This window comes from Ylistrum balloti, unplaced genomic scaffold (genome assembly GCF_031769215.1).
Source record: "Ylistrum balloti isolate Yb309-2 unplaced genomic scaffold, AGI_CSIRO_Ybal_v1 Utg370344, whole genome shotgun sequence".
NCBI lineage: Eukaryota > Metazoa > Mollusca > Bivalvia > Pectinida > Pectinidae > Ylistrum > Ylistrum balloti.
The window spans coordinates 618,797-633,788 of NW_026782247.1; the positions used below are offsets into that span (position 1 = coordinate 618,797).

Consider the following 14,992-nt stretch of genomic DNA (forward strand, 5'->3'; position numbering starts at 1 on the left):
GCCATTCCAGAGGGAGAAGCCCTCCAAGCGGTAACGTTTTCCGTAATTAAGGGATTCTGAATTGAGGATGAGACTTGTAAATAAAGGGTGGGTATTGACGGAAAAGTGATATTCCTTGCAGTTAAAGTGAAAAGTGAAATCATTACATGAGTTTTAACTTAATTAAAGGAGTTTTCAAAATGTTGAATTTGGTCGTAGTATGGATCAAAGTATTGTTCAAAACAGAGAAACTATACTGATTTTGTTTGTTTGTTAGTATTTTTTTCATTCTTAGGTTTATACTGTTTTGTTACAAAGAACAAACAAAGCTTCTGACCAACTTTTGCATCTGGTTACAAAAAGGATAAGAAATCTTTCACATCAATCGGAAAACCATTATACACAAATTTTCTTTTTTAAAAAAATACAGATAATGAAATGAACTATTTCATATTAAACAGATTTGATGAGGTATATATGTGACAGTAATTCAAAATTTACCGATGTAAAATACAATAATATGTTTCATGTATAAGGTTAAATGAGCAGAAGAAAATGAAAGTTACATTACTCAATATCATCAGAACCCTCAAAAATCATATCTACCATGCAACACATTACTCATTCAAAATGTCGTATTATACATCTAATGCACGTGTTTTAAGGTATTAAACTTACTTTCCTATAGACATAAATGATGAATCGTCGTCTACATTTATAAAATTTTACATTTGCCATTTTTTAATGTTTGTAGTTAATCAAACGGGTCAGCATGTAAACTAGCGCTAACCTCTTAACTTTCGAACTAGTTACAGTAAACATACTAACTTTTTAACCTGTGCGATGCATTTGATTCGTTAGGTCGTCTGAAGTACAATGCTTGCGTCACAGAAAATTTACGTAATCTTGCTGCCTGCACATCTACTGAAGAGTTCCACACAAGGGAGATAACTACCACAATTATCAGTGAAATATTTCTTTCGACTTGAAAGCTTACTTGTTGAGTTTCCGGATGATAGACTTGAGGGCCTGGAAGTCTGGTCTCTCCATAGGATCTTCTGACCAGCATTTCCGGATAACCTCGGCAAGTTCGTCACATGGACAATCTGCCTCTTCCAGTGTTGGCCGGAAGTATGGCTTCAGACCATTCATCACCTTCCGGTGGATTTCTGCAACGGAAATGACGTCATTGCATTACTTACAGTAAAGTAACAGTGAAGGAAACTGATTCCATCTTTTGGGAAAAGCTACATTGCATTCTTTTAATTGTCTTTGTTGTATTAAAAGCGAATTCGTGTACAAAAATGACAATATTTCACAATTCGCGATCGATTGTTTTGCAAACAATGATTCTCAGCGATTACTGGGATGAATATCGTGCGCTATCTGGAAAAGTGAGAGAAAGAATAAGGAAAAGCAGTAGAACAAATATTAGTTTTTCTTAATTGCAATGGTTTGTGTTGTATCGAAATAATGTGTCGCATTTATCGCCCTGCAAACGAAAACATCATAAGGCGGGGTAGCTTTGTGGTAGCTACAGTATTACACTGAACATCATGCTGTGCCGTCCGGATATGACAACACAACGTGTTCCATGTGTCAGATTCAAGAAAAATACAAACTGTGCCGGTTAGGTTTCGTACCAAACACCTCGGATCTTCGCACAAAGTCCGATACGTTTACCATCTGAAGTATTCACCGGAATTAAGAATTGATTTTACCATTCAATGAAGCGGAAGATGCTTATTTTTCCGGAACACCTGGTCTTATTTCCCATTATTTTTTTCAGGAGTCTCCTTGAAAATTTTTCTTTTGTTCTCGTTTTGTCCGGTTTTTTTTTTTTTTTTTTTATTGAATTGAAGTTTTGATAACGATTATATTGATATGTTGGTATTGTTATTAAATATCAATCTATTTGTTGATCTTGAATTTAAATACGTCTTGCTTATATGTATGTTGTACCGGAATTAACCAGTTAACCATTGTAACAATAGCAAGAACCACTTGAAATATGTTAAAATTAAACATTAAGATCATTTAAAATTACCTCACGTGTAAGTGTATTTAGCTACAGCGATGCAATCTTGTCCAAAATATGCAAAAATCTTTAAATTAACTGATAACATTATTTCGTCCAATTTCGACCTTCTCAGACATATCTTAATAGTTTACGCCCTCTAGCGGAGCTGACGTGTCCTAGAAGGGCAGAGCAGGTAGCTGTATGATACGGTTTGATTAAGCTGACTGGCTAAGCTGTATCTACAGTGATAAAATCTAGATTGATATCTTAACTTGCTATTTTATTGCTGTCTCTTGTATAATACTCTAGCAAAAGCTCCCTTTTAACCAAAAATATTTACTGGTCTATATGTACTCTTCCTGGTACGTTATATCGTGACTATAAGCTGCATATATTTCATCGGATGTTTTCAACGTCGTGCTGAGTAACTCTTTGTCAAGGCCCCCTGGATATTAACAAGTTAAGGTCAAATATAATTGCCATGGAGTTATTGGCAACACTTTGAAAATGATGGTTTCGAAGACCCGAGAAAACACTACAGCATAACTAAGACCCGAATAATCAAACATCGACACAACCAAGATCTGAGTAAACATATTTAAACATAACCGAAACAACTGAAAATCAACACTGATATAACCAGGACTCGATTAATCAAACATAGACATAAACGAGATCAACGTAAACAAACATATACACAACCAAGACTTGAGTAAACCGATATCGACATAACAAAGACCACAGTAAACAAACACAGACACAACCCAGACTCTAGTAATCAAATATCGACATAACCGAGACACCATAAACCAACACTGACATAACAACGACTCGAGTAAACACAAATTGACATTTTAATAATTAAGTAAAACAGAGATTTGCTTGTTGAAGGTGATCGTGTTGTCATTGAAACGTTACACTCTAATTTCTACTGGTTGTGTTATAAGATGAAGGTGACCGTCTAGCCATCGAAACGTCACACTCTAATCTTCTACTTGTTGTGTTATAAGATGAAGATGATCCTGTAGTCATCGAAACGTCACACTCTAATCTTCTACTGGTTGTGTTATAAGATGAAGGTGACCGTGTAGTCATCAAAACGTCACACTCTAATCTTCTACTGGTTGTGTTGTAAGATGGTGGTGACTATGTATTCATCAAAACGTCACACTCTAATCTTCTACTGGTTGTGTTATAAGACTGGTTGTGTTGTAAGATGGTGGTGACTATGTATTCATCAAAACGTCACACTCTAATCTTCTACTGGTTGTGTTATAAGATGAAGGTGATCCTGTAGTCATCGAAACATCACACTCTAATCTTCTACTGGTTGTGTTATAAGATGAAGATGACCGTGTTGTCATCGTGACATCACACTCTAACCTTCTACTGGTTGTGTTATAAGATGAAGATGATCCTGTAGTCATCGAAACGTCACACTCTAATCTTCTACTGGTTGTGTTATAAGATGAAGATGACCGTGTTGTCATCGTGACATCACACTCTAACCTTCTACTGGTTGTGTTATAAGATGAAGATGATCCTGTAGTCATCGAAACGTCACACTCTAATCTTCTACTGGTTGTGTTATTAGAATTTCTATTCTATTTATTTCGTGTATAAACGGAAGTGGGTTGTAATTGCGTGAATGCACACGTGATATCAATAAATATCAATTAAGGTCAGCGTTATGTGTTTTTAATAGTTAGAGTTATCGACCTTGATCGATTTTCGCAACAACACGGTATATCGTAATTGCCCAGCGTTGCCCGGCGACTATTGTAGTGTACCTTGAAATCGATTACAATTATTTAGATGTAACTGATACAGACAAGATTATCGACGAGTGTGTTTGGTACAGAATTCACTTATTACTGTAATCTTCGTGGCAGGTTTATTTTCGTCCATTTTCTACGTACTACACTTAATCCACGTTTTCCTATATTCTGGAGCCGCGAAAATAAGTATTAATTGATATATAGAACTATATTTATCTACGAAATCAAATGTCCACCAATAAGTACGGTTTTTCTTTTTTGTAATTTTGAGAAACCACGAAAATTGAGAACCACGAAAATATATATATTATTTCAGAGTAACAAACAAACAGAATGATAATGCACAGTATCAAAGTACATTTACGACATTCTTAGCTTTTTTGCTGCAGTTGTAAAATTTATTCATGTTACAGCCATTGTGAAACACGTTATATAAAGAACTCTTCTTGGCCCGAATGGAAGCCGATGAGGGATTTTCCAGAGAACCAAGGAAACTCCTGTTTACTTTGGTGGGCGCCCCTGTGAATTTTCTACGTTAGGTCGGGAAATCGAGTCCTAATTGCTGTTGTGACAGACGATTCCGTGCTTGTTAAAATATTGCTGTATTGAATCCATTAAAGAAAATTTGCCATTGCCGAGTCGGAATAAAGCAGCCGGTAGGATGTCGTGATACCAACTCCTTCCGAAGAAAATACATTTAACTTGCCCTGCTATCATGCAGGATAAACAGCAATTGTTGTTGGGCAACAAGTACAATTTTTTATACCAAGCAATGGAGCAAACGCAGCCAAGGTCATTGTTTTTTTTAGTATCTTTGATTTGACCGGCTTGGATGCTACAACATAAATCTAAGCACCAGATGTACTGGGTTCGACCCCTAGATTACACAATTTATTTAGAAATATCAACCTTAGCTCTGTTGTTGGGAGTTAGGAAAGATTTTTTCGTCATATTTTTTTTAAATATTCAATAAGACGATGTACATGATAATGAATTTGATAGGTCAAGGAAACGAATTATTCTACAGGAAATAAACTATCTTGAAGGATATTACAGTTAAATCTTTCTACAGATGGTATATTTTGACACCAACAGAAACTTGTGACTTTTACCCAGAATCACTTCAAATACGTATTTCAAATTTCATGGTACATCGAAAAAAAAATCTACAAAAGAAAATAGATACATTTTAAACTTTCAGACAGAGGTCACTTTGATTCTAAGCTCAAGTGTTATGTTGAATTTTAAGACAAAGGTCGCTTAAAAGAAAATTAACATGACGTCACATATCGTTTAAACTTTCAGACAACCGTTATATTGATTATTAAGCCCTATGTCCGTCCCAAACCTAACTCCAACATTTCTTTCGACAAAGTTTTATTGTCGTCAGTAGATATCACGACTCAGACCCGCTGCATCACAGACGACATGGTTGAGCGGAAAACGTTTAATTCATTGCGTAACATAACTGTATGTAATCATTCATTTTCATTAAAAGGTGCATTTCACATGTGTGTTTTGTACAATTTACAGATAAATCAGATTGGGAAAAAAGCACCTTCAACAAAAAAGAAAAAGGAAAAAAATTAATTACTTCATTTAGCAATCACTGCATCCATAGAAATGGTTCGATGCAAAGACATTGTATCTAGGACGTCAACAGATGTTTTGTACCTGCAGAATAATTTGCACAAACACACAATTTCCAACTTAAGACACATCAGCAAATACAACATATAATAAGACACATATAGTAAGACATACATAATAAGACACATTCAATACCTGGATCTTGTTTTATGTCGGAACTGTCTACATCCATCTGGTTGTTATTAGTTAGAGGCACAGCCATGTTTACTAGTTCCGATGACAGGAAGTTAACCCTTACACACCGTACACAAGACCTTGCACACTTAGACTCCAGGAATCACCAAAGAAACTGTCCAATTTGAAAGTAAGTGTAACCGGAAATGGTTCTTATCACATGATAATGTCTTAATAGCTTCTTAGTCACGTGATTAGTTCCAGACTCGCAGAGTTTCCTCGATGTTACGTGTTTATCCGAAACGTACAGATCGATTGAACAAACTGAAACATTAGCGTCTGGAAAAAAGTTAACAACGAACAAAATTTTTGTCTTTTGAATATCACGCAAGGTATATAGAAACGCAAATGCTTCTCCACAGAAAAAAGAATCCTGGTTAACTTTTCAGAGTATCGTTCCAAACGAGATGAATCAAACGATCCGTCTTTTTTTAAGAATGATATATCTACTACTGTGTCCAGCGTCTAGTTTATTCCTTATATCCTGTCAGTACCACGCGAATAACTTTTTTATTCACAAAAAATAATTTCGTTCATATTTTTATCAGTTTTTTTATGCAGCAGCTGTTACATACGACATATGCTTTCAGAATATTCTAATTTTTAGTTCCGTATGTTGTCGCCGAGATGTATATATTGTTATATTCCTTCATATACCTAGTTGCCTCGTTTTGAACTATATATAATAGCCTCGCTATGGATTTGTTTGATAAAAAAAGTCGTTACGAAATGCGAGATTATTGCCTAATTATAAGAATACACAATTGTCTCGAAAATGATACATCCAGGAATTTCATACAAACATATGGCCAGTAGCTTCCCTTTGAGGTACGAAATTGTTGTCAGATATAACCTGACTTTTCGCTATTCAACATTCATAGAAACGTCACTAAAGCGTTTACTCTTTTCGAGTCAGTAATTAAAATTATCTCGTTATTCCGTAATATGGGTTTCTCACTTGTCAACTTATAAACAGTACTACACTTTATACAGCACACTATGGCACCGATTTCGTTATTGCGACACAACACTTTGGTAGAATGACGACACTCTAGCGTCACCACAGTGTTCCAATCAGCGTGCTCTGATCTCCTGCTACCGCGTGCCACGAGGAAATCAGCGATTATAAATGGCTCATCGCGATGCTTTATATGTACGTCAAGTTCATTCACTTCTTTCACAGAAGAAATGGTGTATAGATATTCAATTTTCTCTGAATCAATAACTGCCAATTTAAGAGAGCACTGCCGATCCAATATTCATGATCTGCTTCCATAAGCAGATGCTCGGTGCGAGTTGATGGTGGCTATTTTGTCAAGCGTTCCGAATACACTGATCAAATGGAAGGCACGACCAATTAAATGTCAACGTCTTTTTGATCATGTGATTTTTAAAATGTCAAATCTGCAATTCAAGTTTTAATGGAAGAATAATTTTTGCCAGAAGGTTTAATATCTGGTGATGGAGTTTAATGCTTTATCTGTCGCAACAACTTCCTTCACAATTAGGCCAAATTATACACAGTTGGTTCAGCTTTACCTTTCCGGTAATAATCAATTTCCGATATGTCCATAGGAACAATTGTGGTTTATTTAAAACATATATTTCAGTAAGGAATAACACGCTGTATAAGCATTTGAAAATAATGACATCAGGGTAAGCTCTTTCGCAGCATGAGTTGTCGATTCCAAACAGAAACCTTGTCTTTCCATAAAACCGTGTCGAACTGGTTTTAAAGATAATTTTGTTTATCATTCAAATTTCAATGAATTTTAAACAATTTTTTGTTGCAAAAAATGTAAAATGACATGCCAATTGCATTCAATGCTAAAACATCACGAATTTCAGAAAACACTGATAACGCCGATCGGAATTCCTCTTCAGTTATTGTAAACATATCCAACTGCCCTGGAAGTCGATACAATCGGAAGCACAGAAAATTGACAAACCAGAGTTGAATTCAGATTGTTAGAACGACAGATGTCCATAGCGCGTTTAACAAGTCACGTAACAAAAATATAAATTTCCCTTCTACATCTCAAAATCAGTCTCACAAAATCAACAATGCTACTTCAACTTGCTGTTCGGAAAGCCTTGTTGTTATGGAAGCACTAGATCGGGCCGTAATATGGAGACACATTACCCGCTGCTTTCAGTCTGTCATCGATTCCATTGCAACACCCATTCAGAGCCGACTATCGATTTCCAGTATAGACTCCGCCAGATTTCAGGAAGATATAAAAATGCAAGATAATTAGATTTTTTTTCTTTCTTGTCTTACCTGTATTTTACCGATAAGATTTGTATAGAAACGTGTATTTCATTATGGTAGGCAGGTGAGAACATTTCGAACTCTTCTGCTAAAAATGGTTTGGAGTGTTTTTCCTGAACTCCACCGGTGTGAGTTGTTACCAGTATTTTACTATAGCACAGGTGTGAGAGTTACCTGTATTTTACTATAACACAGGTGTGAGAGTTACCTGTATTTTACTATAACACAGGTGTGAGGTGGTTACCTGTATTTTACTATAACACAGGTGTGAGGTTGTTACCTGTATTTTACTATAACACAGGTGTGAGTTGTTACCTGTATTTTACTATAGCACAGCTGTGAGGTTGTTACCAGTATTTTACTATAGCACAGGTGTGAGTTGTTACCAGTATTTTACTATAGCACAGGTGTGAGGTTGTTACCTGTATTTTACTATAACACAGGTGTGAGGTTGTTACCTGTATTTTACTATAACACAGGTGTGAGGTTGTTACCTGTATTTTACTATAGCACAGGTGTGAGGTTGTTACCTGTATTTTACTATAGCACAGGTGTGAGGTTGTTACCTGTATTTTACTATAGCACAGGTGTGAGGTTGTTACCTGTATTTTACTATAACACAGGTGTGAGAGTTACCTGTATTTTACTATAACACAGGTGTGAGGTTGTTACCTGTATTTTACTATAGCACAGGTGTGAGGTTGTTACCTGTATTTTACTATAGCACAGGTGTGAGGTTGTTACCTGTATTTTACTATAACACAGGTGTGAGGTTGTTACCTGTATTTTACTATAACACAGGTGTGAGGTTGTTACCTGTATTTTTACTATAACACAGGTGTGAGGTTGTTGTTACTATAACACAGGTGTATTTTACTATAGCACAGGTGTGAGGTTGTTACCTGTATTTTACTATAGCACAGGTGTGAGTTGTTACCTGTATTTTACTATAACACAGGTGTGAGTTGTTACCTGTATTTTACTATAACACAGGTGTGAGGTTGTTACCTGTATTTTACTATAACACAGGTGTGAGGTTGTTACCTGTATTTTACTATATTACAGGTGTGAGAGTTACCTGTATTTTACTATAACACAGGTGTGAGAGTTACCTGTATTTTACTATAACACAGGTGTGAGAGTTACCTGTATTTTACTATAACACAGGTGTGAGAGTTACCTGTATTTTACTATAACACAGGTGTGAGGTTGTTACCTGTATTTTACTATAACACAGGTGTGAGGTTGTTACCTGTATTTTACTATAACACAGGTGTGAGGTTGTTACCTGTATTTTACTATAACACAGGTGTGAGGTTGTTACCTGTATTTTACTATAACACAGGTGTGAGGTTGTTACCTGTATTTTACTATAACACAGGTGTGAGGTTGTTACCTGTATTTTACTATAACACAGGTGTGAGGTTGTTACACAGGTGTGAGAGTTACCTGTATTTTACTATAACACAGGTGTGAGGTTAACACAGGTGTGAGAGTTACCTTACTATATAACACAGGTGTGAGGTTGTTACCTGTATTTTACTATAACACAGGTGTGAGGTTGTTACCTGTATTTTACTATAACACAGGTGTGAGGTTGTTACCTGTATTTTACTATAACACAGGTGTGAGAGTTACCTGTATTTTACTATAACACAGGTGTGAGGTTGTTACCTGTATTTTACTATAACACAGGTGTGAGGTTGTTACCTGTATTTTACTATAACACAGGTGTGAGAGTTACCTGTATTTTACTATAACACAGGTGTGAGGTTGTTACCTGTATTTTACTTTAATGCAGGTGTGAGGTTGTTACCTGTATTTTACTATAGCACAGCTGTGAGGTTGTTACCAGTATTTTACTATAGCACAGCTGTGAGGTTGTTACCAGTATTTTACTATAGCACAGGTGTGAGGTTGTTACAGGTGTGAGGTTGTTACCTGTATTTTACTATAACACAGGTGTGAGAGTTACCTGTATTTTACTATAACACAGGTGTGAGGTTGTTACCTGTATTTTACTATAACACAGGTGTGAGAGTTACCTGTATTTCACTATCAATTTTGGTTCCTTCTATCGTTGAAAGTACAAAAAAATATATCATATTTGTCCTGAAGGGCATTTTTTATGAATAATATTTAGTGAGAATCTCCAATGATACTATTAACTATTATCTGATGTAAACGTCCATTAGAGACAGGGTATCCTCACACTGGCAAAGCAAACGATTAAGTTCTATTATCCGGAAGGTATGCAGCAATATTGTGGGTCAGGCTAAATGTCGTTAATTGGTAACAGTTCGAATTATATGTTTGATCGATGTAGATTTATAATATCGTGTGTTTTCCAAGGGCAGAAATCGCATCAAGTGATGGGGTCAAATCAAACCGCGCGCGTATGAACATTTAAAACTCCCTACAGTATACGGAGTCATAATAAAGTGTGGAGAGGGTGGGGGGGGGGGGTTACCATAAAAACAAACCATCCTGTCAACAAACTCAGAACAGTAGAACATAACCGACTGTTTAACTTATTTCTAATTTCAATTGAGCAAGCATTTCCAAAATCCGTATATCTATGTGAAGATATACAACATTTTGATTAAGCACCTGAGAAAACCTAGAGCCATTTTGGTCTGAAGAAGAAGATTTTGGTTTTTGTCAAATTTTATAACTTGTTTAAATACCTCACCAGTCAGGCTGTAGATCACATAACAGGATTTGAGGCTATAATTCCATCTGGCAATGAGGTATTGTTTGTTGTTTTTCTGACCCTAAGGAGGAGAATGATTCATGTACAGTTCCTACACAATGATTTATATTTTGTACATTCTCATAGAATTGAATGATCGCAAATCTAAAGGAACACAACCAACTTCTGACAAAGAGCTCTGCGCATGTGCCATTTTTAAAATACAAGACAGATTTTCCTTTTTATGGGTTCATCATGTTAAATATTATGCAATTAGTTGATTGTGTCCATTTAAATCTTAAAAATTCTATAATCATATAACAGACAGTAGCAATGTCGTTTGATGAAATTGCCTGAAGACGTCCTTTATACAGAAATCATTCTTTTTAAAGAATTTTCGACCAGAATAGCGACAAATGTTTAAAACTTATTAATTGAAATATGCTTTCTCCTAAAAGAGAAATAAATCAAAAACCATTTCCACAGACTTTCACCGATTTCCATATAAATGACGCATTAATTCCGGCCATCAGACGTAATCAACGTCTGATACCAATGACCCTTTAGCTTGTGAAGCGTTTTTAGACCTGCATTAGGAGTATATTTTTTAACTTTCTTGATAGCTTTTCAGAAATACGCCGTCATATTGCTGTTGAAGAAGAACTAATGATTTCACATTTAGAAAAAATGAGACAGAGTAACTTAACCTTGGCAATATGGAAATCAATCGATTTAGATAAATATTTTTGTCAAATGTTTTGAGATTTCTAATATCTCCGAAAATCAACTATCCAACCAACCAACCAATCAGTCAGTCAGCTAGCCAGCCAACCGACCGACTGACCGACAAACAAACAAATAAATAAACAAATAAACCTACCAACCAACCAATCAGTCAGTCAGCTAGCCAGCCAACCGACCGACTGACCGACAAACAAACAAATAAATAAATAAATAAACCTACCAACCAACCAATCAGTCAGTCAGCTAGCCAGCCAAGCGACCGACTGACCGACAAACAAACAAATAAATAAACAAATAAACCTACCAACCAACCAATCAGTCAGTCAGCTAGTCAGCCAACCGACCGACTGACCGACAAACAAACAAATAAATAAACAAATAAACCTACCAACCAACCAATCACTCAGTCAGCTAGCCAGCCAACCGACCGACTGACCGACAAACAAACAAATAAATAAACAAATAAACCTACCAACCAACCAATCAGTCAGTCAGCTAGCCAGCCAACCGACCGACTGACCGACAAACAAACAAATAAATAAACAAATAAACCTACCAACCAACCAATCAGTCAGTCAGCTAGCCAGCCAACCGACCGACTGACCGACAAACAAACAAATAAATAAACAAATAAACCTACCAACCAACCAATCAGTCAGTCAGCTAGCCAGCCAACCGACCGACTGACCGACAAACAAACAAATAAATAAACAAATAAACCTACCAACCAACCAATCAGTCAGCTAGCCAGCCAACCGACCGACCGACCGACAAACAAATAAATAAACAAATAAACCTACCAACTAACAAACCAACTAACCAACAAACCACAACCTACGAACCAACCAATCTAACAATAAATAAAACAATTAATACAGTAAGTTGAAATATGTTTCAGACCTACACCATGATAAAACCCCTCTAATGACGTATTAAGTTTACGTCAATACAAAACTATTTTTCTAATCAATCTGAACAGAAATTCTTCAATGATAGACCACGCAAAACAACTAAAACATATCCGTACACAAAGACTCACTCCAGGATGTGGAGCTATAATCCAACTCAAAAGCAAAAAGATACATCTTAAAGATATTTATATATAGTTCTACCATCCACCAATATATTATATCGTACAAGTTAATAATTTCGGTTGATTGTTGTCATTCTGTTGGTGTGCATAAAACAGTTCTCATTTGAATGAATCATTAATTGTAGATTTCTTCTTTTTAATGTTTGCCTGAATATCTATAACTTTTTCTTTAAACTCGGTTCTAACTTCGGAAACCTGACATTATCAAGATTTATCTCGGTTTACAAAGCAAATATCGTCTTAAATGTAGAATCTGCTCCGGAACACCTCGTTTATTATCCTTTAATCTTTACTCTTGTTTTACTATCACATTTTGTCCTTTTCTATCGACGCTTAGTTTTGTCAAAATTTCGATTACTTTGTTGAGCCAAACAAATGAATATTGCAAATATGTCTTATACATTTACATCAAGACATTTTATTATCTAGTTTTATTTAAATTTTACGATCGACATACCGGCGATATTACAACGTTATCTGGTATTCCAGCCTATAACCTGATACTTAAAATGTTATTTATAAGAATCGAAATGAAAAAATCCACTATTACCGGTGAAGCGTTCGACAAAATGTATCAATGAAATTCACTAAAGATCCTCTTTCAGCTTGATTTATTACTTTTTCATATTAATTATATTTTTGCGCTGGACCGTTATAGCGATAAAGCAGTATGGTTGATATTTATAACCGGAGATACCCGCTATGTGAGTTTCACCTGTGTCAGTATCTATTTGGCTTCTCTTTGATGTATGCAAATCGATTGTTTACCTGCAGGATAAAATTGAGGTCGAATCATTTCTATACCACGTGATCAAAGCATCCGGGCGTTTGTAAGATAATGGCTATCACGTGAGCAACAAGTCACGTTAAAGGGAGGCATGAGACATCAATGATCACGTGTCTGCTGTGCTGCGTCATAATCCATCTTTTTTAACTGGATACATGATCATCATTACATCAGTAATTTTACATTCGATCTCTCGTATATCTTTGAATAACCAATCACATATCGATTTATTGAAGAAAATTTTGATTTCGGAAAGGCATTTGGTTTGCTATTAGCGCTGATACAAACATGAGACAGTGAAAGATGGAAGAAACACCACCGAACTTCAATGACACGTGATCGAATTTCGCACGTGGTTTCAGCAGACACAAAGGTTATAAATTATTTACAAAAATCAGCATAGTTATACACTGTTTGTATGGAACTATATATATACTTCGCTAATCAGCAACATCTCACCAGAACAGATCAGCTTTCAAAATGCCGACTTAATTTTACGTAATGTATTTGTTCAAAACAATATTACGTTGTATACTTGATTCGATTTATCAACCCGTGTGTAGAACTAATCCTATTTCAGCAATTTTATGTGGACAGAGATAGACTAATTTCCACTAGAATCTATAAAATACGCCATTTTATAACTTTAATTTCATGGCGTCATAAGCTAGGGTTTTTTTCTTTGTTTGTAAAATGGGCGTTTTTTAGAATCCCTTTGATGACTAATAATCAAATTTGAAAGTAAAATGGAAATAGATTGAATATTTGTTCTAATGTTAACCCACGAATCATAAATTCCAGAAAAAAAAACAATACAGATTTTGACGTTTCTTCCGATCAATTTTTTTCGTTCCTCTCCGAGGTTTCAAAATTAAACCTCCAGCATCGCTGTCATGTTCTAGAAGGAAAAGCTATCATGATGCAGTTTAAATCATTATTTGACTCTATTTCTTATTCTATATTTGCATTGAGGGGTACTATTCACTTGTGTGTTGTCTGTACATTCCTAGATAATGCTTCTTCGTGCAGATATACACACGACAAATCTCCTGCACGTGCAACATGACCGGTAACGCGATAATGATCGAACCATACGATTACACGTCTAGAACAGAAATAATAAAATAGGTAATTTATTAACCCGGTTTTCATTCGGAAACAAGTTATCACGACGTTGATTGCATTCCGACTCCAACGTCCTACCGTTTCCAGGTATTACATAATCGTGCATAGTAAAGTTGGAACAGGATGACAGGCCGCAATTTCCGGATCGATTGAATGCTGATTATATTGTCATTAATTTATATATCTGATGATAGCTTGAAAGACAAGGTCGGGGGAGGGTCAAGAAGGGGGATCCGTTCCTCTTTCACTGAGTTGTATTCAATGCATAAATCTCATCATTTTGTGTAGTATCATCCTCGTGACCCTCCCCTGTTAAATCCAGTTTATTGCGCACTTCCGGTTTCCAAAGTAAAATCTCAGATTGACAACACGCAGTATAGGTAGTAGGTGGACTTACAATGTCCCGATGAATTGCATGTTGTGTTCTAATACTACAGGGAAGCACTTTATACATGTATTTATTTATTTCAAAATAATATTATCCATTTCTACGTGCACGGAAACTTAGCACCGAATTCTTGCTTCGTAAAAAAATATTAAACGAAGTTATATACACACGTACGTAGTAAACACACTATTAAAAATTGTAACTTTATATCATATCGTTGCTGTCATTAATTATTGTGTATCGTTTTGATGTGTCATCAGGTTTTGTGTACCGTTCAGATGTGTCATCAG

The 14,992-nt window shown here is 35.7% G+C and overlaps 1 protein-coding gene across 2 annotated transcripts in view; it reads right to left on the reverse strand.

Annotated features, from left to right (window-relative positions):
• LOC132553699 (atrial natriuretic peptide receptor 1-like) overlaps positions 1-14,992 on the reverse strand; it is a 144,373-nt gene that overhangs the window by 23,555 nt on the left and 105,826 nt on the right. For both annotated transcript variants that reach the window (XM_060217965.1, XM_060217964.1), the window contains one exon: positions 977-1,148. In XM_060217965.1, coding sequence (XP_060073948.1) covers positions 977-1,148 — 172 coding nt within the window. The remainder of the gene's footprint in view (positions 1-976; positions 1,149-14,992) is intronic.